Source organism: Eurosta solidaginis, chromosome 5, assembly GCF_040869045.1.
Source record: "Eurosta solidaginis isolate ZX-2024a chromosome 5, ASM4086904v1, whole genome shotgun sequence".
NCBI classification, from domain to species: domain Eukaryota; kingdom Metazoa; phylum Arthropoda; class Insecta; order Diptera; family Tephritidae; genus Eurosta; species Eurosta solidaginis.
Window position 1 is genome coordinate 41,307,033 of NC_090323.1, and position 26,709 is coordinate 41,333,741.

A 26,709-nucleotide genomic window follows, 5' to 3' on the forward strand; every position below is an offset into this window, starting at 1 on the left:
GTTGATGTCGCACGTTTAGAATTTAGTTTAGTGAGAAAATAAATGCTCAGAAGTATTTCGAGTGTTTGAACGTGCGCGTGGAGCGTGCAAATATAAACAAACAAAGGTCAGATGACACTGAAGTGAATAGAAAAAAAAATATAAATTTATTAGATAAAAAATTTGGTGTAGTGCAAAAATTAAAAAAGAAATCTTAAAAATTAAGAATATACAATAAATTTCAACAATTTTAACAAATTTAAAAAAAAATCTTAAAAAACAAATTTTTTAAGTACAAAATATCAAACCAAAACTTTGTTGAAAAATGGAGGTCCTAACAACAGCTGATTATTTTTATGACACCACAACTTCTGTACCACTTGCAACACCTACCGCTTACCCCACCGATAGCTCACTGCTTGACTTATCCGCTTCGATTACGCCAAGTACACGTGATGTAGTCGAACGGCTATTACTTTCCGGCTCCGGTACTGGCTCCAATGCGCAACAATTTACACACAATCAAATCACCTTTGAGATACCATCACATCACGATCTTGAGCACATCAACAAATTGCATACATTCAATACACTTTTGCAGCGTATTGGCAATGTCGCATACGATACTGTAGCATCCTCATCAACACACGATAGTAGTAGTCGATCTACCGTGGCGTCAGCGGAGCAGGCACATCGCGACTCATTTCTACATCCATTTGGCGTAGATGCGACTGGTCCACATATAACGAGCGAACAAATTTCCAAGAGTGCTGTCTTAAATTTGGCCGATTTAAAGGCGAACAATGGCGTGGGTAGTGTGGGTGGCGGTTTCTTGGAAAGTTTATTTGGTGATGCCGATATGCATATGGTGATCAATTATTTATGGATTGGTGTTGTTACAGCGCTGGTGGTGTTATCCGTGATTTTCATTTTATTCTCCTGCTATTTTTATCGCAAGTTCCGGCAATGGAAGAAGTGCAGTAAGTATTGAAAAAAAAGCGAAAACAATCGTAAATTAGTTAGTATGTGCTGGATAGATTGAGTATATGGGCACGTGTGTGTTTACATTAAGGTGGAGCGCTATGGGTTAAGGATGGCGTACTGATTTTTTCTACAGATGGAAAAATCGAAACTATTCCTACTCGTTCTGCATCTATGGTCTTTTCAAATTTGCAACATTTTGCTTAAATGGATATAAAAAAAGGTTCACATTTTGAAGTGAAAAAATGAAGAAATATTTTTGTGAAAAAATTTAACCCTTTAGATCTCTCATGAAGGGGCTTTTTTGGCACATATTGTTGCGGGGTCGCTACACCGTTAAAATATTCACGAAAAGCAGGGTTAAACTATTGCAGAAAAATATTCGCTGGAAAGTTGTACCAAGGGTGGGTGCTCTTGACGGAAATCCTTCTACAAACAACATGAAAAGACAGGGAATTGCGCCTTGATTTATGCAACATATTTTTTAATCATGCTTTCTACTACATCTTTGTATTACTGATTAGATATTCATTAAAAAAGTTCGCTCGTACAGAAAATGTAAACTAAGAAACCTTTACAAAGTTGTTGCATACTTCAAGGCGGAAAATACCTTGTTTTCTTCTCCGTGGTCTTCGAAGTTCTTTGTACAAAAATTTTCTCTTGGAGCACCCCTAGTGAAATTTTCCGGCAAATAATTTCTTAGAACATTTTTAAACTCTACCTAACTCTTAAAAGCTATTTAATGCGAGTTTGTTTCTAAAAGAAGCCAAATAATTTATTTTCGTAACGAGTTCATATATTCTAAAAAATTGAGAAATTGTGCTATGAATAACCCAATTGAGTATTTCGATCCAATATGACAAAGAAATTTGACCAAAGAATCCACGATTTCAAGGTTTTTTCTACATGTTTCCTTCATTCTGAGTCGGATGTATTGCTCTCCCACAATTACTGTTGATCTGAATAATTTTTGTTTTGTTTTTAGAATGATATCGCTGGATAGCTTTGGGCCTACCCGAGGCCTTTTGGGGACTGTCCCCGAAACTATTTCGGGACTATTTCTAGGTTATTCAGGACTAAGAGGGGACCGTTTTTGAATCGTTTTAGACATCTTTTTGTGGCTATTTAAGGATTCTTTTAGTACTATTGTGGTACTGCTTCGGATCAGTTTGCTGGTTATTTGTAAAATTATTTCGAAACCATTTCGTGACCACAATGAGCATTTTCGTCCATATAAAGAAATTCATCTTTAGATGGTATGACAGGAGTCTATTAAAAAAAAAATAAAAGATGTAAGCAACGCGACATCTGAATGGACAAGGCGATAGATGTTTCGATTGTAAATGTCTTGAACCGGCACTGTAATGTTGAACGCTCTGCTGACAAACAGACTCGATCAAAGCCACGCTTTGTTTTTGTAGAGCTTTTTACTAATTGCCTTTTGCTGCATAAACTTATGCTTTCGTACAGAACATTTTTTTGCATATTTCTATAGACCAAAGCTATGCATTGTTGTAGGCAACGTATTTATGAACAGTCTTTGCATAATGCTATTTTTAGAATCGTTATGTTTTAGCGGATTAAGATTAAAACATAATGTAATGAATTCTGGGGATTTCTGATATTTATGCACCTTCTGCTAACGTTTGACTGTTGAATAAATCACTCCAATATTCAGTATTGCAAACTGGACTTTTTTTTAGATTACTTTGGGAGTAGTACTTCACAATTATACTTTACAACCAATAGTGTGTTTAAATCAAAACTGATTGATTATTACTCAGCTTGCGCTGCTTTTATACTCTCTGTTGCCTCGTCCGAATATTTCTCAAAAGGTCTAGACTTTTCACCTTCTAGAACTCTTATATCTGCTGCTTGGTAATTTGTTATATGCGTGTGTATATTCGAGTAAGAACTTCGGCTAATGATTACATGGGTGTGTGTGAGATATCTCTTCACTTCGAGCTGCTGGTTATGTATGTGCATGTACTTCTCGTCGCCTTCCATGTATGTGTGTAAAAGATGATTGATGTGTTCATTTACACAAGTGTAGCTTGCTTTAGTGTTTTTGTTTTTGAGCCTTTATTTACTAACAGCTTAGTAATGCTATAATTCGCCACAATAACTATACTAAAATTTAATGACCTACAAAACTTCATGCTCAGAAAAATTCTAAATATTTTAAGTTAAAAATTTACAATTTTCATGAAAATTCGTTCAATTTTTCGGGATTCCGCGATAACTTTTAAACTTTATATAGGTTTGTGATTGACTATATGATTCTTCGAATATGTAAAAGCTCACTCGCCTAGCCCTGTAATTTAGTGGAGGTTTTAAAACATCGCACGATTTAAAAAAGAAATATAATTACAATTTTAGATTTATTTAGAAAATCTAATTAAAGTTTTCTTTTTCACACAGCTTCTTTATAAGAATGACATTCAAAGACAGCTCTACCGATCATTTTTTGTTGCTGCAACTTACTATGTACATATGTGAGCATAATTTTTTTTGGGGTATTGTAAAACCTCGAAAAAATCAAAAATTTTTTTACATCCAATTATAATAAAACGTGGTAGTTATATGTAAACAAATTTGTTTGCATTAAAAAAAATTGAAAAAAGGGACACGATTAACGTGAGCTGATTATATAATTATATTTCGTTATTCAAATTTAAGACCCACCTTAATATGCATATTTATACGAACTTAGTACTGAAATTAATCGTTTATAAATAAAGCTCAATTGCGGTTACGAAATATTATTTATTGTGAGAAAAGATGCATTAAATATGTATGCAAATAACTTACAGTTATTAACTATCTGATAATTACTTAACAGAGCTCTAAATATTTTGAATTTAACTGCCATAAAAGCCATTGACTGATTAATTGCACATAAATAACTGGTCGTTATACAGTCGTGTGACTGGTTTTAATTAACGTTTATTATTGTGAATCAATTTATGATTAATTCTTATACAAATGCTTATTAGATGAAGTACTCAGTTGAGGTGAAATTCTGTGCAGCATTAAAGGAAATTGTAAAGCTTTTTTATATTTTCAACGAATTTATTAGTTTTTAATTAGACAGAAGTGTTTCTTTGTCAGATTGATGGACTAATTATTACTTGTGTTATATCTTTTCTTTTGATTTGCATACAAAAAAAAGAAAAGCTTCCTGTGCCTCTGCTCTTTGGTCGTGATCGCGGAAAAGTATGAGTGGCAAAGCAACGAAGATCCGCATAAATCGCCTCCTAAAGACTGTAGTTCTGGTGAAAAGTAGTTTGCGTTCACCCAATTAGGTACTCGAGCTTTTTCGTCCTATTATGTGTAGGTAATGAAAATTTTGGTAGCAGGCGCTAATAATGTTCCTGTCTGACGTTGGAATCAAAATATCATCATAAAGGCAAATGAGAAAAACACCTACTGAACAATGATTAAAAATTGTGTGAGAAATTGCGCAATGAAAACTTCTACTTATAAGTTTGAAGATCGATTTTTGCGGCTGCGGCCAAAGATAGCTATGCATTCAAATACGAGTACGGAGTGCCTTGTTGCACTATTATAGAATGATGCAGTTCAGTATGCCATTGAGATGAGTCAGATATACACATTAGGACTGTTGACTACACTAATACTAGTTCCGGTACCAGTATGATGTTAGAACCCTTCGTTGGAGGAAAGAGGAGACATATTTTACATACAAACATACAAAGCTCAGGTAGGAAACTTGAGCTCTGCTTATCTTTGTATGTTGCTACAACGGGTGATAAAACCCTCCTTAGTTCGATGACTTCATGGCCTAAGAAGTTAAGTCGCCTTTATCAATAGTCAACCAATTAGATAATAAGAATCAGTTGTCGTGGAAGAGCTATCTTTGTCAATTCAGATAGCGTCAAAATTTTTACAAGGAGCTGTTGAGCACTGAGCTATTGGCTCGGATGCAATTTTGTAGTTCAGTTGGCTCGTTATGTTTGCAAGTAGCATCGGTTTGCTGAAAATTTGCAAAGCTTTCGACAAGTTCTGCAGTATTAGTGCTAAATTTTCTAACGGCAGGGTTAAAAGGCATATTCTTTAGATTGCAGTATGAGTTATCAGTTCGTGCACGCTGAATAACTTTCTAAAATATCTTTGACCTAGTATGCATGATTCTAGATGCATTAATACCATTTTGACAGATCAGTCATGATGTTGCTTTTCACATTTGCATGGACTCTGATCAACCTGTGCTTGATAGAAAGATTCAAAATGAAAAGTTGATCATATACTTAAGCTCGAGCATAGCTCTGGTTTCCAAATATTATCGCCACTACATTAAAATGACCCACCCACCCTGGGCACTCGTTTACTCTGTCTATGCACGAAGTTGAACTACCATTGTCATTTTCAGTGCCCTTTTTCGTTTTTTTATGTGTTTCTTTCGCTCTGGCTAAATCAGTAGCCAAAAAGTCCTATTTGAAGTTTTGCACATCTTGTATACTGATTAATTTGATTTGAAAGTAGAAATATTTTTATATGTGAATTTAGATTGTATTTAACGTGAAAGTCTAGTTATTGCATGCTTTTAGGAGCCTCTCTGACAGTTTGAATGTTTTCTAAAGATCCAACTTGAAGACAATTGAAATAGTAAGCCGAATGGTAATAACTGAGATACGCTACCTTCAAATACCGTTAGTGCAACAGATATTTGCAAAGATGCAACTAAATTTTGTATAGTTATTTTTATGCGCATCTAACATTCTTTTAAAGGAATTTAATTTGAATATTTTTAGCTTTGTTTTGCAATTAAATTTGAATTTAAGCTAACGGAAAATTAAAATACTGCATGGTTCTAGGCGCGCATTATAATATTAAAAAGATTTTTAAAAATTCAACTTGAAGATATATAAAACTGAAATCAGGTACTGCATGGTAATAATTTAATGTAGTAATAGTTTTAATTATTAATTTTGATAGATATTTTCTAGAAGAACAGTCATATATTGTGCATACTTTTAGGCGCATATGCTACTGAAATTTTAAGACCGCGTATACGTTGCCCTTAAGAGTTCTAACTTTTACGTTATTATTTTCATAAATTTACTACAAAAATTTAATTTCGAAGTTTTTAAAGAGAAAATATTGCAAATAAATTTTTTCTTATGCAATGCCAAACTTATATTCCCCTACTTGTTCCTTATTTAAAGTATTTCTCTTATGCTCACACGCATCACATTCGTGCCTGATTGGTTTTTTGCTTTTAAAGCCACTACGTAATAAATCATTTACCACAAAATCCACTTAATGCCAACAAAACCTACAAATGAAACCATAACCAGCGCCTAAAAGCGTGCTTACAAAGTTGATGCGTCTGATCTGCTAAACAACGTGACTGAGCTTTATTTCGTTGCATTGACCTTCTTCATTGGTAATTTGCTCCAAAACTTCTTACACAATTAGCTGGTCGAAAATTCATTCTTGTTTTTTTTTTCTGTTTTATTTTTGTACCCTAGAAAAGATGATATATTTATGAAACTCCTACCAAATACTAAAATCCCTAATTGTACAACCATGTACTTGCGTAACAACTTTCGGCAATGAGTTGATCCCAACTGTCAAACTGTCAATTTAGCTAATGAGTGTTAAGAAACTTTATTTACTAAATAATATATATAGAATGGTAAAAACAAGCAAACGAAAACAAAAAAGCAGACAACAACACCTACACCTTGCATTCACTTAATAATAAACGCCTACGTCATTGAGCAGCTCAATAGCTCAGTTCAAGAGATCTATCAAAATTAATTGTTTGAGTTGTGGCTTAGTTTGCGTTTATTCAAGTGTTTGTGTGAGCTTGTGTGTGTGTGTAAATTTTGTTAATTGCATACAAATTTTTATATAGACATATACAAAGTTAATAAACATGCTTCTAGTATATAGTCGGTTTCATGCTTTCATGTTTGTTTACATTAATACAGAGTATAGCCTACATCTAGGCGCTTAACCATAAACAACTTAATTAGTTCAGTTAGCTGAATTAGTTGTGGGTGATGCTTTGCTGACTAGTTAGCTTGGTTAGTTTGTAGCTTATTGAGCTTAGTTAGTACGTCCCTTTTCCCGCTAACCGCGCTTAGACACACACCTTGATTTTACTTTGTTCAATCATTCACGTTTGTTGGTTACCCATTGAGCAACTTGCTGGACATGTGTCATTTATAATTTAGTGCTTTGGCAACAAAAAGGTAAAAGGATAAGGTTTTTAGGTCAACTGTTCACCGTAAACAGCTTGTTATGGCATGTGACAGTGAATGTGTTTGTGTATGCGCCTAAATGTATGCTACTTGTCACAAGTTTTTTTTTATTTATTTGTTTATTTTAGTTTTGCTTGCTTAATTTAGAATGTCCACAAACGTAGACAAGTATAAATTGAATGAGTTTGCTTCTAACACATGGTACACTCACCTTTTTTATCTTGCGCGACTTGCTGGTCTTTCTATAAATAATTAAGCAGCTTTACGAATCAGTTAAGAAATTTACGCATTAATCGCCTTTATTTAGTAGTCAGTGAGCGAAAACACAAAAAAATGCAGCAAATGAGCATATAAATTCTAGCAACTCTGACATTTCACAGCTTATCACCTCGGAAAGCTACAATTCTATTGTGGCCAGTTATATACAGGGTGCTTCACAACAGTTATTTAGTGGCTCAGATCATTAAAGCTATTTTAAAACTACAGCATAACTCTATTTATTTCATAAAAACAATTTAAAGCAATAAATCTGTCTCCCGATTTTAGTTTAAAAAAAAAAATAAATGTAAGGTGCGATAACCTCCGAAGAGATCTAAGGCCGAGCTCGTTCTCCTCTTGCTTATGGCCATAAGCTTGATTGAAACTTTGCGCACATATCAAGGCTCGATGACAATGCATTAATGTGATGGTGCGGTGACTTAAGGTCAACGGCCATAAGGTCAATTGGCCTTATTACCACTTTGAACGGCAATAAGTTTGATTGAAACTTTGCACACGTATCAAGGCTCGATGGCAATGCATTAATGTGATGGTGTGGCGACATAAGGTCAACGACCATAAGGTCAATTGGTCTTATTATCACTTTGAATAGTCATAAGTTTGATTGAAACTTTGCACACGTATCAAAGCTCGATAACAATGCATTAATGTGATGGTGCGGTGACATAAGGTCAATTTGCCTTATTACCACTTTGAATGGCCATAAGTTTGATTGAAACTTTGCACACGTATTAAGGCTCAATGACAATGCAATAATGTGATGGTTGGGTGACATAAGGTTAACGGACATAAGGTCAATTGAACTTGCGACCACCCCGAATGGCCATAGATTTGAAACCTTGCACATAATGCGAAGAATGCATTCCTTTATTAATGATAGAAGGGGATGCATGGCACATCTAGGAAAGAGCATACTGGATCCCTTTTTAACACGCTTTTGTTAGCTTGGCCTGTATCTATCTATGTATATATGTATCCATGTATGTATGTAACGGAATCTGGAGTGGAGTCGAGAGCCCCGGTAATGCAGAGCTTCGAACTCTGTTGCACCTTTTGAAGCATTTTAAGTTAGGTACTTTTAGCTAGTGCAGGCCACCAGACCAAGGCACCAAGGGCGCACAATGGCTGTGTAAATCCAGTAGGTCACCTTAGGGAAGAATCCCCAGAATAGCTCTGCTGCTGCCTTCTTGGATCGCTCCACTATATGGTCACTCCATAATAGATTCCTATCCAGAATGACTGCCAAATACTTGACTTGATCGCTAAACGCTAAGAACGTACCCCCAATTCTTGGCGGTGTAAGATTTGGTACTTTGTACCTCCTCGCGAAGAGGACAAGCTCGGTTTTATCCGGGTTAACTTCCAAACCTGTGGCGGGTTGTACTCCTGTAGCAGCTCCAGGATGTCAGCTGGGTCCGTTGGCGTCACTGGAACCCAGGCTCTAGCCCTTGGTCGTGAGGGGATATCCCGCGCCTCCACTACCTTGAGGCGCGCGCCCGGATATACCACCCCTATCAGCGTGACGGCGGCCCTATAGAGGTTTACCGACCTGGCGTCATCACAGGCAATTAGCTTGACATTGCCCTGGAACCACCCTGCATCGGTGTAAGATGGCGGTGGACCAGGGTTGTCTTTCTTAATCCTAACGGCCACCGTAGCGAGCGCGGCCTCGATCCACTTCCACTGTTGTTTCGGAATCCTGCCATCTTCGCTGCTCTCGTCTATAATGCCAACGATCTGCCGACCCTTGTCAATTTCGGCGAAAGACCGCGTCCAGCCCCCTGCGTCTTGGCCCTTTTCGTTGCCGTGGGGTTGGAATCATCCATGTACGGCTGGCGTTTCGAGATTTCATCACTCTCGACTAAAACTTTTAAAATTACTTGAACTAAAAAATTTAAAATAAATAATAGTTTAAAAAACTAAAAAAACACGCTTTTATAGCTAACCGAACTAAAAAATAGAAAATAATTTTCAATTAAAAAGAGTTTATATAACAGTAGTAGAGGGTCAAACAATCATTTATAGTTAATCACCTCAAAATAAAATTATAATAAAATTTAAGTTATTAACAGAATAATTTAATTCACAGTAAAAAGCGTGGGGTGCATTTGACTACATTTCATATCTTTCCTCTCAGATAGTTGCCAATAGAATGATTGAAACATTCAATATCAAGCACCCCACGCTTTTTACTGTGAATTAAATTATTCTGTTAATAACTTAAATTTTATTATAATTTTATTTTGAGGTGATTAACTATAAATGATTGTTTGACCTTCTACTACTGTTATATAAACTCTTTTTAATTGAAAATTATTTTCTATTTTTTAGTTCGGTTAGCTATAAAAGCGTGTTTTTTTAGTTTTTTTAAACTATTATTTATTTTATTAGTTACAGCTCATTAAATCCATAGAACTCGCCAATTCTAAAATCGTTTTTTCATAGAAAACTTTGTGCCGTCAAAACAAATAAGGCTGCAAGCCGTTCTATTATTATTTCATTTCGCTGTCAAAGAAAAGTAATGGACAAACCCATTTATGTATTTGAAGCCTAGCAATTTCGATAGGTTTTCGTGAATTCCTTTAGAAATCGTTAGATTTAATGATAAAGTTTCGATAAGGTTGATAGATGAATTGCCTGTTAAAGCCCTCCTGAGTCATGACTCCTAGTTTAGCGTCACGTACTTATTCTGAAAACCACTTTTTACGGCGAAGTTAACGACGCCCCTGAACTCTTTGACAAGCTTAAACCTTATTAAAAAAGTAAATGTAAAATCTAAAAAAAAAATTTTTGACCGCGTACCTTTGATGCACCCTGTAAGTTATTATGGGGCACATTTGTTCGTGTGCGTAAATCGTCCAGGATTTTTACTTGCAATCAATAAGCTGCTTGTTTCGCTGCATATCACTGAACAATGCAAAAAGTAGGAAAGTGTAAGTTGGTTGCGTAAAATACCTGCTCAATTTTTATTTATTACAAGCCACATTATTACTTACAGCGCATATGCTTTTATGTATTTTATAATGTGAATAAGCATGGGCCTTCTATATCTCCAACTGCTCTTCCACCTCGACCTCTTTTGCTACCTACTTGTTTGGTGGCTCTGGTCCTGCTGGATATGTAGATTAACATACCCCTACAAAGACTCTGTGTTTTGCATAATTTACATAACTACAAACGTAATTAAGCGTAAAGCATTGTGCCTTCAGATTATAACAGAACAAGGATCCAAGTAAATGAAGTGGCGTCCGCTGAGTTAATTATTAATGAATTTTTAGTACTTACAGCATGCTGGCATGTTTTTGAAATAAATCAGTTGAAGAGGTTGTTGTAGATATTGGATTAAGTATTGTGTGGAAAAAAGGTGCTTGTTTTATTATTGTAGAAGTGTTTTCTCTAGTTTAGATAGTTTAGTTAGTTGTACGAGATAGGTGGCGCTGGGGCGATTGAAACAACCAACCGAGGTCATAGCCTTTACCACATGACTCATTTCTCTTTAATAACTTTAATATCAGCTGTTTTTTAGATTTGTGTTATTTTAACAGCTATTCTACTTTGCCGTTCAAAGTAAATGACAAGAAGAAGGTATAGAAAATTGTTTCATAATTTTAGGGACGAATTTATATTTTTATTATATCTAAGCAGTCACAATATAAGTCTGAGTTGTCTTACCTTTGGCGAAATTATTCGGGGAGTAGTTAGTGTGAAATATTATTTAACCCATTCATTTCATTCAAGGTTGCAAAAAAATGTAAAGAGGATCCATTTGGAGGAACTAGTGGGTTTAACTGCTTGACGGCATTTTTCTACAAAAGAAATGAGGAATATTCCCCAAAAGCCGAGAAGCCTGAATTAGCCTCTATAAACTAAAGATTGTCATCACTATAACGGTGGCGCTTAAAATTTCAAAAACTTTATAAGAGCCTAAAAGTATGCAACGCTTAATTTTTGACAACTATAATTGCTAGAGGTAATTAGAAAAATTTTAAAGCATTGAATTTTGTCTGCTGTTAGGCGCCTTTGCTTTAAGAGACTATTTTCTCGCAATAGGCAGTCTTGCAATAGACGATTGAAACCCACATATTTAGATGATGACGACGTAGTCATATGAAATTGCTTGCGATATGATCGGGTTGATGCTAATTTACGAAACGTTCCGGATCAATGACCGGCAAAGGACTACCTTCAGGGATTGTGCTACCAAACCCTCAGGGATTGTCTTTATAGCAAGAAGAAGGCGAAGATTTAGATTCAGAAAAAAAAAACAAAAAAGAAGTCAGCATTTGCCACGATCGAAATCAAATTAAAATCTCCTTTTGCCACTAAAAGTTAGTTTGACTGGAGTATGCCAGGTAGCATTAAAGTCTTTGTTCGGAAAGAATAAGTTACTATCTACCTAAGTTTACTCATGAGCCTACAAGTATAACATTCTTATGACAATTTATGAATAGATATGGCGCCTGAACAGAGTCAAATGCGTCTAGAACTACATTTTGTACAGCGCAGAATCGAACATTCGAAAGTTGATAGCGGGAACGAGTCTTAAGTTCCGCTTTGTACTTTAAAATTTAATTTACTTGTTGCGCCTAAAATTATGCAATATCAATGTTGCTGTTCTGTTAGCCGCACGATATTGCTTTACCCTTTGGACCAGGCATGCGTAACGAACGAAACGATATCATTTCGTTACGATAATCAACGTTAATAAACGAAACGAAGTCACTTCGTTTCGTTTATTAACGTTAAGATCGTCAAATTAACGTTAATTTGGCGTTCTTAACGTTAATAAACGAAACGAAATGACTTCGTTTCGTTTATTAACGTTGATTATCGTAACGAAATGATATCGTTTCGTTCGTTAAGCATGCCTGCTTTGGACTATTTGTGTTGCGCTTTTATCCTTCTTTATTGATTAACTCAACCAAAAGTGACAGCTGATGTATTTTCTATATACTACTTCAGCTCACAATAAAAATCAAATGCCAAAAACAAAAAAAAAAACAACAACTCTAAACTGACAGATGAATGATATGAATGCGTCACAGAAAAATTCGAAATAAAATTTGTATGCGTTGTGGCGATAACGTGACCTAAAACTCGTGCATTTATATGCAAAAATAAAAACAAAAATATTTATATACAAAAACAAAGCAAAATAAAAAAAAATGTCAAGTAAATTCAAAACGCGTTGATACCGAAAGGTTATTTGCCCATGTGAAAAAATGTTTTAAAAATAAATGTAGTGAAAATATTACATACATTTTTTTATTTATCGCCATGCAAATTCATCATCATTGACAAAAATATAAAAAAGTCAGCGAAAAAATGCCATAGGCAACATTTGCGCGATATTTCACGTTTAATTGCCGCACGTAAATTAATTTTTTTTTTCGCATACAAAGAAACTTTAACATGTGTACATGTACATAGATATATGCTTGAATTTTTACACATTTACCACATACGCATTTTTATGTTTGGCGTGTGTGTAAATTTTTTTATAAATTGTTTAATTTTAGTCACAGTCAGTCGACACACCCAACCGTGCATGCCATTTACACGTCGAGTTGTAAAATTTACATAACATTCCAACACGTTTGCATACTTTATGGCGCGCAGCAAACTTGGTCAAAGTAAAAAAAGCGTTAGTAAATTTACATTAACGCCTGCCCACCCACACGCATGACCTATGTCGCATATGTTTGTTGGGTGCTAAAGTGAGCAGCAAAAAACGGAAAGCCATCAAATGAATAGCAAATAAATGCTCTCATATGTATAACATAGCATACATTTGGGCGCATATGTTGCACAATATTTTGAGTAGTCGGTTGTTTTGAGTGAACAGTGGGCTATTTCGAAGCAATTTCTTTTAAAGTTTACTAAACTACGCTAGCTAGACAAAAATTAATATTCATGTAAGCCTCAAAAGGATTGAAACGATTTCGATCAGTTAAGATATATTTTTCTGCCAATATAAGTCAAAATTTCCACATTTCAAAAAAAAAAAAAAACAGAAATTTCCAAAAATTTAAAATCTTTTTTTCGAAACTTGCAAAATAACTTTTAATTTATAACAAAAATCTTATTTCCTTTTTTTGAAAGGAAATAAGTAAAAAATTGGACACTTGAAAAGTAAGAAAATGAAGTTTTTTGCGAAAAAGTAGTATTTATTCTACTTATTTTGACTGCGAAAAATTTTGAACATTTTTTTGATACTAAAAATGCTGGTTTGAATGTTTGCGAATTTAAAAAAATCACAATTCGGAAAGATTTCGAAAAACTAAATTAAAAATTACGATGAAATTCGGAAAAATATAATTCAATAAGATTATTTAAATAAAATAATAAACAAAATTTAACAATTGTTACTCATTCGAGGAAATTGACCGTAATTGTAAAACCATGCAATATTTTAAAATTGCATTTCCTCAATAAAAGAAAAACTTTTTTCGTTAAAATATAATATTTTTAAAATTTAAGAGTTTTGTCTAAAAAAGAAAAAAAAAAGTACATTATCTTATCTTGGATTTTTTATTGCGAGGAATTTTAGCGTTATCTAATCCTAAAAATCTTATATCTTGCGGAATCCGATAATATTTTGCATTTTTTTTTTATTTTTTTGAGATTTTCGATTCGAGATTTGGCGTTTGGTCTAATATTCTAATTTCTTATATATTTCGGATAATCGAAAAATCAAAAAAAAAAAAAAAAAAACATTGGAAAAATTTGTATAAGCTTCTAAATAATTTTCTGTGTTTCAAACAACCTTAAGAATTTCAAGAAAATTTATTAAATAACCCAAAATGTACAAAAAATTCAAAAAAAATGTTTGTATATTGATTTGTGAGTAAATAACTGCTGTTTTGTTAGGTCAGGCTAAACTGGTCGGTTCATGAAGAACTCGCTTAGACTGAATGAGTCCATGGTGTTACTAGAACTTTGCTCAATGACCAAACTGAAAAACTCCATCAGAAATTAGGACCTATATTATAAAATAACTCCGTCTTTTTATTTACCAAAAGCCATTTTGTTAAGTCTCAGTGATTTGATTTGATTACATTATTTTACTCTGCCAAAAAAAAGTAAAAAATTCGAGTTCCAAAAAATTTGTTTTAAAAATAATATTCAAATCATGTAAAATATGTTCTTAGCATTTAAAATCATTTTACATTTTTCTACAAACTTTTCAAAACTACCCCACTGTGCAGCACTTGCACGTACTTAAATCATATAAATTTTATATAGCCATTTTTTTGTGACAACTTTTCCGCGCTGTCACATGTGGTCGACGATGTTTGTCATTTAAACTTAATGAAATTGCAAGCCAAGCAGCGCCAAGAAATATGCAATAAAAAAATTACATTATGGAATTGAGTAATATAAAAATATAATACACATTCAAATATACATTTTCTATTAAATTTTTTGCCAATATTTAAACAACTGAACTCAATTGTTCTGATTGAAAAAAAATTATTGCACTTACACTTACATAAACCACTTTTCATAATTAAATAAATATTTTAGCTTTAAAGCGGCCTACATTTAGGCGCAGCAAGCCGCATCAAATGCAATCAATTCTTTTACATTTCCACAATTAAAATATTAATCGCGCATAACATGCGAAATGCATAAATGCACTTAACTTTATTGCACTTGTTGCATATTTTAGTGCTGTGGCGCGTTTTTTTGTTTGTGCTGAAAAAAGCTGCTTTAGAGATTGAATTGAATTTATTGAAAAACAAAATTTGTTTGATTTGGCTTGCGCAATTGAAAGGCGTGCGTATGAGCGGTTGGCTTTGTTCAGCAGTCTGCAGTTTTTTCCTGGTATTATTAATTCATTCCCACGAGTTTGCATATATGTATGTGTATGCGCGTGCTATTTTGTTTTTGTATAGCTGTAGTGGTTAAATGTCAGCAATTTCCGTTATGCATGCATCTACTATTACATACACACATGCAATTTTTTCTCCCCTACACTTCTCGGGCGCTTCCATTTCGTGTCAGCGCAGAATCATTTAAAAGCAGCCTCATTGCGCCTAAAAGCATGCCTTGTGAAAGCATATCTTTTCAAAGCGTTGCAATTTAACTTCAATGTGATATGTACGTATGTATTTTACATTTGCATATGCATATAACCTTAAGCTTCTGGTATGCGATAAAAAAATAAACATTTTTTTATGAAAGCACTTTTCTCAAAAGAGAATACTTACAACATATTTTTGTTCGATTCATTTTCACTTTGATTGCTACCCCATTGCTACCATTTAAAGCGAGTAAAAGCTTCGCTTTACAACACTAATGGAGCGTACATATGTATGTGAGTGGAACTATTCGACGATGTACTATATATAAATCAATTTTTTTGTAGAGTATTTATTCATCATGAAACATTTTTAAGCTAGATCAGTTTATATACATATATCCGTAGCAGATTCAAATATATATGCGCCTTAAATTATGCAATCATTTTATCCGACTCATTCTTCTTAGTCAGAGCTATCTTAAAATGGGAATAGATATTTCCATTGCAGATATTTATGGAGTAGTTAGGAACTATCGAAAAAGGAGAAAACATCGTATTAGAAGCAACATGTAGAATTTCGGTCTTGTTCGGCACGAACGAAATAGCACTAACAAGAGTACTAGATCCAAACTGTAAATTTATACGCTAGTTGGGAACTCTCGAAAAGTGCCAATAAAAGAACTATTTCTATAGTAGAAATTTGTATCTAGTTCGGAACTACAGAAAATATAATGCAGTGGGGACAATCTCCACTGTCTAGGACATTGCCATGTTAAATCGCCAGTTGAAAGCATGCAGATAGTGGCCGAACTAAAAGTGGTTCCGTATGCTCCCCAAAACTTTCGGGGAGTGTTTTTGTCGTTAATACAACAAGAACAACATAAATTAGCCTTAATCCGGTGCCATAATATTTAAATTGTTTCTGGTTCTCGAGATATTTAAACTCATTTTTCTTACTCACTTCTCTTTTTCATCACAAAAATTTCCTATAATTACAAAACAACATATGAATTTTGAAAGTGGAACTATTTTCCCTGTAAATGTATTTTTATTTTTTGTAAGGTTTTCTTGCCGATTTGACATGTGTTCGAAATTAAATTATATTCAACAAATAAAACAAAAGCATTTAAGGTTAAAGAATTATATGCATTACCCCCATCTGCTCAACAACTCCAAACAAAATGTAGAAGTCTGCCTGAAAGTATGCTTTACACATTGCCTTTACTCGCAGCGTTCAAAAATGTGGAGTACAAAAACTTTTGTCAATATATAACAAGTAAATATTGGGAATAGATAGTTGGTATATTTGGAATTTTAATGAAATTAAGTTTTCGTGGAAGAATTACGTATTGAATACAACCGAAAAACGTAGTTTTTGTAACTTTATGAAAGAATATCTCGAAGACCAGATTCAAAATGCGAAATCCGATAAATATGATGGAGTGAAATATTCTGATTAAGCGCATCGAAGACCTTTCGAAAAGTAGTAACTAAATTCTGGCTATGGACTTTTTTCAAATTTTGCCAGTCTGTGTAATATTTTTAGTACATACACCATATGCCAACCTTTTTTTAATATACTGCAACAACAAGAAAGTTTAAAAACGAATATCTCAATACGTCGTTGTGAAAGAAGCTCACTTTTTGCACGCTCTTGCTTTTCAGTTGCTTTCATGAATTTTTTTTTTAGGAAAAATTTTATTGCATTGTCTCACTGGGGTTTTCCCCGCCTTTCACCACTAAACATAAAATAATTATTATTGAATTGAGTCAAACCATTCATGTGCATTCAATACAAGCAGACAACAAGTGTTTTCTATCAATGAAAGCCGAAAAACTGTTGGCAGCGTGAAAGAAATAAAAAGAAAAACAAGCTTTCATAGAAGTTGTGTGAAAGCTGTAAAGCGTTGCAGTTTGTATTTTATGAGTACGAGGCAAATGACGGACATATACAATGCATATGTTGTGTTTATCTATGACTAAACAACAACAACAACATATTTTGTGTTTTAGGTATTTTATTTTATTTTATAATTTTTAAGAATTCTTGTGGCCCACATTTTCTTGGCGCAAGCAGTCGTCGACTGTTGCTAACGCGTCATATGAGTTGTGAGTACTCATCCCAGCTACAATAAGAAGTGTGAGTACTCATAGCACTTGTCGTGCTTTGACAGCTGTAATATTGACGTTTTAGATGAGATATTTCATTTATTGTGATTATTTCTTGATGTTTATTTCTTTTCCTCAAAACAGGTATTGAATTCGTTCTTATGTTGTTAGAAAATCACCATAAAAGTGCCATAGAGCCTTCCATGTTTTTATTTATTTTTTTTATTATTTTATGGATTTTCAATTAACCCATAACAAACGCATGTGGGGTCCCTCCTTGCAGTACCCTACCTCCACTCTTACGTAATATTCTCCCTCTTATCGTTTATTTGTTACTTTATACTGGTAAAGTGTTGTGGAAAATGCAATAGATCGATTTACACGCACAAACCTCAATATTTAATCTCCCCACCAAAGGCAATGTCTGTCTTTGCTGTGCTGCAAATCCCTAAGGCTCCTTGTCATACACATTAAATACCTTTGATTGACAGTTTTTGCTGGTAACCTAAAACGCCTGCGTTTAATGCCCACTTTACGGTCGGTCTTTCTTGTCGCTTAAGTTGTTTAGTAGGATTTAAAGGATTCCACTTTGCTCTTCGTTGCGTTTATGTATTTATAAAAAATAAAAAAAAATATTATTCAAGTTTATTGTGAAAGATTCTTAAGACGATAAGAGCATTTATGGTGAAAAATCTCTTAAGTTATGTGGTTTTGTTTTCCAAAAAAAAAAAAAAAACAGCAAAGTTGTGTTTTGATGGCACAAGGTATAAGGAATGGTGTAAAAATGCGAATATAAAATAAATATTTATGTATAGGAGTGTCTTAAATTTATCCTAAGATCATTTTTAAACGTCGAAAAGCTTTCAAGTACATGAACGAGCTTTGACATAAAAGTGATATTAATTCCTTGCCTGAGTTATTTTTCATTATAAACCAATCTGAGTTTAGATACAGCTGCGAACAGAAAAATAGCAGTGACAGCTTTCATCAAATTAATTTTTTCTCGATATTTTAAGAAAAAACTTTTTTGAGTTTTATAACTGAAGCACACCAAACTCAAGTTAACGACAAAATTCCAAAATTCCAGAAAAATTTTACGAAAATTTCAAACTTTTTATTTGGAGTTCTCGGAGTTTATTTGAGTATGCAGCCTTGTAGCCAAATGACTTTTAGTCTGACAAAGTATGAATTTAGGTCTCTCTGTAAATTTTCGTGTAAAAAATCAAAGCGAATTATTAGAAAAATTTAATTTGTGCTTTTTGTTTGACTAAAATTGATAGGCTCCAAATATTGCATACTTAGAGAAGCTTTAGTTGCGAAATTTTATTTTACTTTATCTTGTTTTAATTTATTTTGTTTTATTTTATTTCACTTTACTTTATGTTATTTAGTTTTATATTCTTTTTTATTTTATTTAATTAAATTTTATTTTCGCGGGTTCGAATCGAGCTCGAGGCCTAACAATAATTTTTTATCATTATTATTGTTATGATAAATTTTTTCTTAATTGAAAGAATTTTTAAATTAGAATAGAAGAAAGAAAAAATTTAGAAAACTGCCAAAGCTCGTTGTATAGATCCATTCGGGAACTGCTAAATTCCTTCATCGGCAACGTTTAGGCGCCGCTGCTATAACCATGCAGCCATCACATCGGTTTTTTGTTTGTCTTCATTAATCCTACTTCTATTCAGGTTCATGCCAATTGATATTCACAACACTGCGACATCTGTTGCAGAATGGATGTGAAAATTGGACTTGCTTGATGGCAATGCCGCCATAGTGTCATATTTTATTGACACTTTTTTCCCCGTGCTCTGGGATGTATTAACAATTTTTGTTGTTATATCGGCCTACTGATTTGTAAGATCGCGGGTTCGAATCGAGCTCAATTCTAATTTAAACATTTTTTCAATTAAGTAAAAATTTATCATAACAATAATAATGATAAAAAATTGTTGTGAGGCCTTGAGCTCGATTCGAACCTGCGATCTTACAAATCAGTAGGCCGATATAACAACAAAAATTGTTAATACATCCCAGAGCACGGGGAAAAAAGTGTCAATAAAATATGACACTATGGCGGCATTGCTATCAAACAAGTCCAATTTTCACATCCATTCTGCAACAGATGTCGCAGTGTTGTGAATATTAATTGGCACGAACCTGAGTAGAAGTAGGATTAATGAAGACAAACAAAAAACCGATGTGATGGCTGAATGGTTATAGCAGCGGCGCCTAAACGTTGCCGATGAAGGAATTTAGCAGTTCCCGAATGGATCTATACAACGAGCTCTGGCAGTTGTCTAAATTTTTTCTTTCTTCTATTCTAATTTAAAAATTTTTCAATTAAGAAAAAATTTATCATAACAGTAATAATGATAAAAAATTATTGTTAGGCCTTGAGCTCGATTCGAACCCGCGATCTTACAAATCAGTAGGCCGATATAACAACAAAAATTTTATTTTATTTTATATTCTTTTACACTTGGTTTATTTTAGATTTCCTTTTCTGATTTTATTTTGTTTTACTTTATTTTATTTTTTTAGTTTATGTAATTTTTCTGGTATTTTATTTAATTTAATTTAGTTTTTTATTCTTTTTTATTTTAATTCACTATATTTTATTTTATTTTGTTTTATTTTAGAATCTATTTTTTATTTTACTTTATATAATTGGCCTGGCATTTTATTTTATTTAATTTAGTTTTATATTCTTTTTTATTTTAATTCACTATATTTTATTTTATTTATATTTTTTTTATTTTAGATTTTTTTTTCTTATTTTATTTTGTTTGTGTTTATTTTATGTAATTTTTCTGGTATTTTATTTTATTATTATTTTTTTTACTTAGTTTTAATTAATTGTATTTTACTTTTTGTTTTAGTTTATTTTGTATTAATTTTTTATTTAATTTTATATTCTTTTTTCACTTAGATTATTCTATTTTTTTATTTTATTTTGCATTATTCTATTTTATTTTATTTATGTATAATTATTATATTTAACTTTTGGAATAAAAATGCGGCCACCGTGTTGTGATCGTAGTGTGCTCCGCATACCACACCGAAGATCCTGGGTTCCATTCCCGGGTAAATCAACATCAGAAATTTAGAACCAAGTTTTTTTCAACTAGAATTACTCCGAGTTTATTTATGCCATGAAAAACTTTTCAGTGAAAAATCAATTGCCTTGCAGATGCTGTTCGGAGTCGGCGTAAAATATGTAGGTCCCGCCCCTCAATGTGTGTGGAAAATAAAAAGAGCAAGACGCAAATTAGAAGAGAAGCCCAGCCTTAGTCTCTTCGAAGGTATATCGCGTCTTGCATTTATTTTTTTCTATGTCTTGTGCATATATTATATATTATGCGTTAGGATGGAGCGTCACATATTTTGCAATGGTTGAAAGGCGAGAACCCTTCCGAAGAAAATTACCCACTTGTTTATCCATTAATGCGAGTCGGGTTTTGCGATCTTGTTACTTACTCAGTGTTGGCAGGGATATACACCAAGTGCCCCTTTCATCATCTTCAGCTAGTCACTTAACTATAAGTTATCGAAATTCCCGTTTTTTCCTTGCTATTTAAAAAAATATCGAATGTCAGTTAAGTACAAGGCAAAAGTGTAAACAAAACTCAGCTGTTTTGTTGGTTTCTGTGTATTCACAATAGATTTTTGGGAAAATATTCACAATTATCAGTTTAACTAGGGGTTGATCACGCTGTGTTGATGAAAATGAAATTGTCAAATGAAGCTATCTGAGACATTTCTATCCTCCAGTTAAATTCCAACTAAACTACAGATGGTAAAAACAGCTCCTTACCAACATACCAAAACAAAGCAAAGTTAACAAGCAAGGAAAATGAGATTTATAAAAAACGTGAAAAAACGTTGCATACCTGAAGGCGAAATCTTAATTTTTTTTATTTCTATGGTCTTTCAAATTCTTTGTACAAGAGTTTTAACTAAATAACATATTTTATAAATATTTCCTAGCCAGATTTTCCATTTGTGCTCTAGTAGCATATTTCCTTCCATAAGCAGCCACTCAAAAACTGTCATAGTGTGAAAGACCATACCAAACAAAATTCGACCTTATTTTAAAGTCTTTTACATCTTCAAAATACTTACATAGCTCCCGCACATATTTAAGAAACTATTATTTTTTCAAAACTCTTTGGCAATGCCATAACCGTCATTCTAACCATATCTCTCTTCTTTTGCTTTCCTTCATTTACAGACAAGGACATACGCAATCACATGCATAATGACTTGTACGCCGATGGCCATATTGTCGCTTGTGATCGTTTAATGGATGCCCATGGCCAACATCCGGCAACAGCTGCTGGCGCTGCTGCTGCTGCTGCCTATTACCAACAAATCGAATCACCGCCCTGTTACACCATCGCCACTGGTCTACCAACGTACGATGAAGCATTGCATCATCATCAACATTTTGCTTATGGCATGAAATTTGTGTATCCAACATTAACTGCTGTGCATCATCATCAGCATCCAACTATTGGTGGTGGTGTTTATAACAGCAATTGCAACAACAACAATGCAGCAATAGCTACCATGATGTTAAAGCAGCAACAAATTGCGAACGACCACTGGCAGCAACAACAAGAGCAACAGCTAGTGAAACAGAAATCATACAAAGTATCGCAAACGGGGGCGAAGTCTGTAAAGTCGGCGCTAGCAGATGCTAATGAGTTGTTGGTGGCATCAGCAGCAGAAGGGTTGATATTGCAAATGGATGATGTACCAACAACTTACGAGTGTGATATTGCAGAGTTGCATAGTTTGAATTTGCCAGCAGCAGAAATAGGTGTTGCAGCACCATTACTTGGTGTCAATGCAGCCACCAACAACACGAGTACTGAGAAATCCTCATTGCTGGAGGAGGTCATTACCATACGCTTGGATGATATGACACCAACAGTTGCGCTAGCGGGCACAACACCAACACAAATAACAAGGCCAACAAGAACAGGGCCACAAACTTTGTATTTTAATGAGCAGTAACAGCAGCAGCTGGGGGGCGGAAGCTCTGTGCAACAGTTCGGTGCCGTGACGATAGCGTGATCATATTAAGTACGCGCCAACGCTTTTGCTATTTGATTCAACTGGTGGATTGACCGTTGTTGTCGTGTTGTTGTGTAAATATATGTAAATATGTATGTACGAGTATGCTGCTGATGAGAATGTAAGATAAAGTAAATACGATAAGCTACTAGCAGAAAAACTACGACGAGTGTAAAACAAAAACAAAATTCACAATCGTACAAAGAGACTAATTAACGTAATGACATTTCGAATGAGTCTGTAAAGTCCATCATTAGTTATTTTATGTTGAAACAAACTTATGTCTTTACATACAATATATAGTATATGTATGTATATGTATTAGGGATGTCAAAACCGAGTGATTTTTATTTTAATTTCGGGATCATGATATTTGACCAAATGTAAAGTCTAGCATACTAGTTATACCAATCCTGAAAGATGCAGGTTTTCGAAGCAGGCAATATGTTTTAGGGCTAAACATTACTAGCCCATTTTGTAAACAATCAAGTAAGGTCAGCATAACAAGGAAAAAAGAAATTGGGAAGAGTAAACTGACTTACATGGTATAGAACGTCGTCTTGAGCTCACTTGAATATCCAAATTCAAAAATTAGTCTTCGGTAGTGGCGTTTCAATGGGTCTATGACATAATCCCGTCCCGTTTACAGTCCCGAAATACATAATCAAGTACTGAACGAATCTTTAGTTAGTCACTGATCAACTGTAAATTAAGCGCAATTTTGAAGTGTAAACAAAAGTCAGCTGTTTTGCAGGTTTTCGTGAATTCACAATAGATTTTTACGAATTGTCCTACAAAATATTCACAATTATCGTTTTAACTAGGGTGGAGTCACTCTCTGTTGGTGAAAATTAAAATGTCAAATGAAGCTGTAGAGGGGTTGCTTTTCTTCAATTAATTTCTTATTTAAGCAGAAATGGCCAAAATTGCTCTAAAACCCGACAAAATAAAATTCAGTAACGAAATCCCACAAAAATTCCGACAAAATATAAAAATATGAAACAAATTAATTTCTGCAATTTCCCAACTTAAATATTTGTTCTATTATTACCGAAAATTTTAATGAATTGCTTCTTGTTGAGATTTAGAGTTTTCAATATTTTTCTTTATCGCCATATAAAGTTTCCTGTATACTGTGTATACTGTCTTGCCGGCTGTTTGTAATCTCTGAATTCTGGCATTGTGGTTTGGGTATTGTCGGGATTATTAAAAGTTTTCGGGATTATGTCTTGTCGCGTTGCTAAATAATAGTTTTCCAAACCTAACCGTTAACCAACACGAAGTCGATATATGTATGAGTGTTTTTGTTCTAACAAAGTGTAAGCCCTGTTGTTGTTGTAGCGATAAAGTTACTCCCCAATGGCTTTGGGGAGTGTTATCGATGTGATGGTACTTTGTCGGATACGAATCCGGGACGCTCCGGTAACACAGCATCGTTAAGGTACTAGCCCGACAATCTCGGGAACGATTTATATGGCCACATTAAACTTTCAGGCCATCCCTTCCTACCCCACCCACAAGTTCTATAAGGAGCTTGGGGTCACCAGTGCTTCGTCTGTTAGTGAAACGGGGTTCGCCGCTCGAAGGTGAGGTTGACAATTTGGTTGGAGAAGCTATATATTGCACTACACAACCCCTTGAATCCCATCTAAGCCCTAATTCCACCAATTTTAGTTTGTTGCGAGGTGGCATGAACCCGAAAATAATATGAATTTGTCAGTCGATAAAAATTTCATCCCCCTCAACTGGTTTGAGTTTGCCTTCACTGAATTGGTAAACGTAATCCTTTTTCAGGATGCAGCAGCCCATCGGACGCAGCACAATAACCCGACTTTTGAACAGCCAAGTAATATTATTTCAAAATCGCACAGCAGCCGTGTCAGTGAATCGAAAAAGCTCCTATTTTACCACACAGAAGGTTATTTGCTGAGAATATCCAAATGAAACTAGTTTTAATCATATAGATCAACGATGTCAACGCGATGTCAGTTATGGCTCTCAGTGGCTCACAACAACATCAATTTGACTTCGATTGGCTCAAAATTACAATAGAATAGAATATCACTCAAAGCAAACGGCGCAACAACAGCTCCCCATATATTCACTACTATCAGGCTAGTTTAAATAAGGTTGTAGTCGCATCTCTCCCTTGAGAAACCTTGACCTAGACACCCCTTATGTTGTTGTATCAGTTTTTTACACTGAAATGACAGCTCTTGGTTGGGAAAAAAATCGCGATTTGCTCCGGTACATAGAACCGGCTGCCTTGGGAAGCGTAGAGATATTTTCTTGTGTTTTTCTGAAAGAAAAAACGTCGTAAAATATACCAAATTTCTCATTAATTCAACCGAAATTTCTGTCAATTTAAGCTGTTGAATCGACTTTGCACATATTTTTGGTTATAAATTGAACGTTTCAACAGTCAAATCAACAAAAAATGTCATCATATGTAATCAAAAGCTATATTCACCTTACAGTTGTTACTTTCACCAAAACCAATGTTGAAATGGCCACAGAAATCAGTTATTTTAATAGAAAAATCAGTTAGATTATTTGATATCTGTCATTTTTGCAGACCATTCTTAACTTGAGCTCAACAGTTTTTCTTCTGTTGGAAATACTAGGCAAATTAACTTTACAGTTGTTACTTTCACCCTAACCAATGTTAAAATGGTCAAAGAAATCAGTTATTTAAACAGAAAAATTAGTGAGATTGTTTGAGAATCTGCCATTTTTGCTGAATATTCTCAACTTGAGATCAAAAGTTTTACTTCTGTTGAAATGACTAGATGAATTTGTTCTCTTGACAAAAAACTCGTCTTAATGAACCACAAAGCGATAAATTGTAACCAGTCATTCGTTAATTCAAGCACAAGAAACCCGATTTCCTGATTTTACTAGCGTAATTTCTTTCGATGCATTTGCTTCCAAAATTTCTTCAAACATTGTTCCACAATTCAGAAATAGAGTTACACTAATGATCGCGGGATCCCGAATTATTGACATTAGCTATACGTATTATACATATAATATGATGATATCCCTAATACTTCTACAAAAAGTATGTATGTATGTAAATATTTTAATTAAGTACTATTATAATACTTTCCAGCATTTGATTTCATTAAATTGCCTGTCGATTTTGTTTATTAAATTGTCATAACTTAATACTACCGTTATAATTATCAAATTATGATAGCATTATTTGTATTATTTATTTCTGATTTAATTTATTATATAACTTATATCATTTTGTGAAAGACTGATTGTTTATTTTGAATGTGAGTACTTTAGTATTTGCATGTCAAATATGTACATAACTAAATAACTAAGTAGATAGTTAGCAAGTAAATAAGAGTAGCTAATTGTATAATTAGTTAAGTTAGTTAAGAAAAATTTTAAATGATCTACATACATACAATTTAAAAAAATAATAACACGAAATTCTTAAAAGATTTTATTTGGTTTTTATTTGAATTTGGTTGATTCAGTAAATTTTTTTTTCTTCAGTAAAGAGCAAAGCGAATTCAGTACCAGGTGTTGTTATCCCTAAAGCTGATACTTCTTCTTGATTATTTTCCATACAACGCCTTGTACTTTAGTATGTCAGTTAATCGAAATCAATTAAAATTTTCTTTTGACTTGACATTCTTCTGGACGGCGAATTGGTTGAATTACCTTTGCCACCACCTGGTATTTATTCGTCTTGGTAAAGAGTAGTTGTTGTTTGAGAACTATAATTTTTCCAATACACTCACAGCTACACAATCAAGTACAAACATTCACACCTCTCACTTGCTTACACCAAATATTTTCAGAAAAACGCTTACACTATTTGAATACACGCGTTTGAACTTTCACAGCATGAAAGCTAAAAGCGACTGAACTCAACGATATGCTAAGATTCGTGATTGCCACGGCGAGATGAAAGAATGCATTATTTTGTAACATCAGAGGAACTGCAGCGGATGAAAAAAAAACGCTGATTGTTATATCAAGAAACAGAAGAGCTTTCAA

The 26,709-nt window shown here is 33.8% G+C and overlaps 1 protein-coding gene and 1 long non-coding RNA gene across 3 annotated transcripts in view; one reads left to right on the top strand and one right to left on the bottom strand.

Moving 5' to 3' along the window:
- The window catches only part of LOC137233972 (uncharacterized), a 159,657-nt gene extending 133,112 nt beyond the window's left edge, over positions 1–26,545 (bottom strand). The window contains exon 1 of the long non-coding RNA XR_010947626.1: positions 26,371–26,545. This is a non-coding gene — a long non-coding RNA (uncharacterized lncRNA). The remainder of the gene's footprint in view (positions 1–26,370) is intronic.
- comm (commissureless) lies at positions 1–26,709 on the top strand. Of its 2 annotated transcripts, XR_010947623.1 has the most exons (3): positions 1–959; positions 21,845–22,701; positions 26,511–26,709. XR_010947623.1 is itself a non-coding variant. In XM_067757533.1 (2 exons), exons 1-2 carry the CDS (start codon positions 305–307, stop codon positions 22,630–22,632), a joined length of 1,443 nt encoding a protein of 480 aa, XP_067613634.1. In that variant the 5' UTR covers positions 1–304; the 3' UTR covers positions 22,633–25,860. The 2 variants fall into 2 exon arrangements, 1 of the variants encoding a protein (XP_067613634.1); XM_067757533.1 differs by lacking the exon at positions 26,511–26,709 and having other exon boundaries at positions 21,845–25,860.

Coding starts and splice junctions, on each gene's coding strand:
- comm (XM_067757533.1), top strand. CDS start 305: ATGGAGGTCCTAACAACAGCTGATTATTTTTATGACACCACAACTTCT. Junction 960..21,844: donor CCGGCAATGGAAGAAGTGCA/GTAAGTATTGAA, acceptor CTTCATTTACAG/ACAAGGACATACGCAATCAC.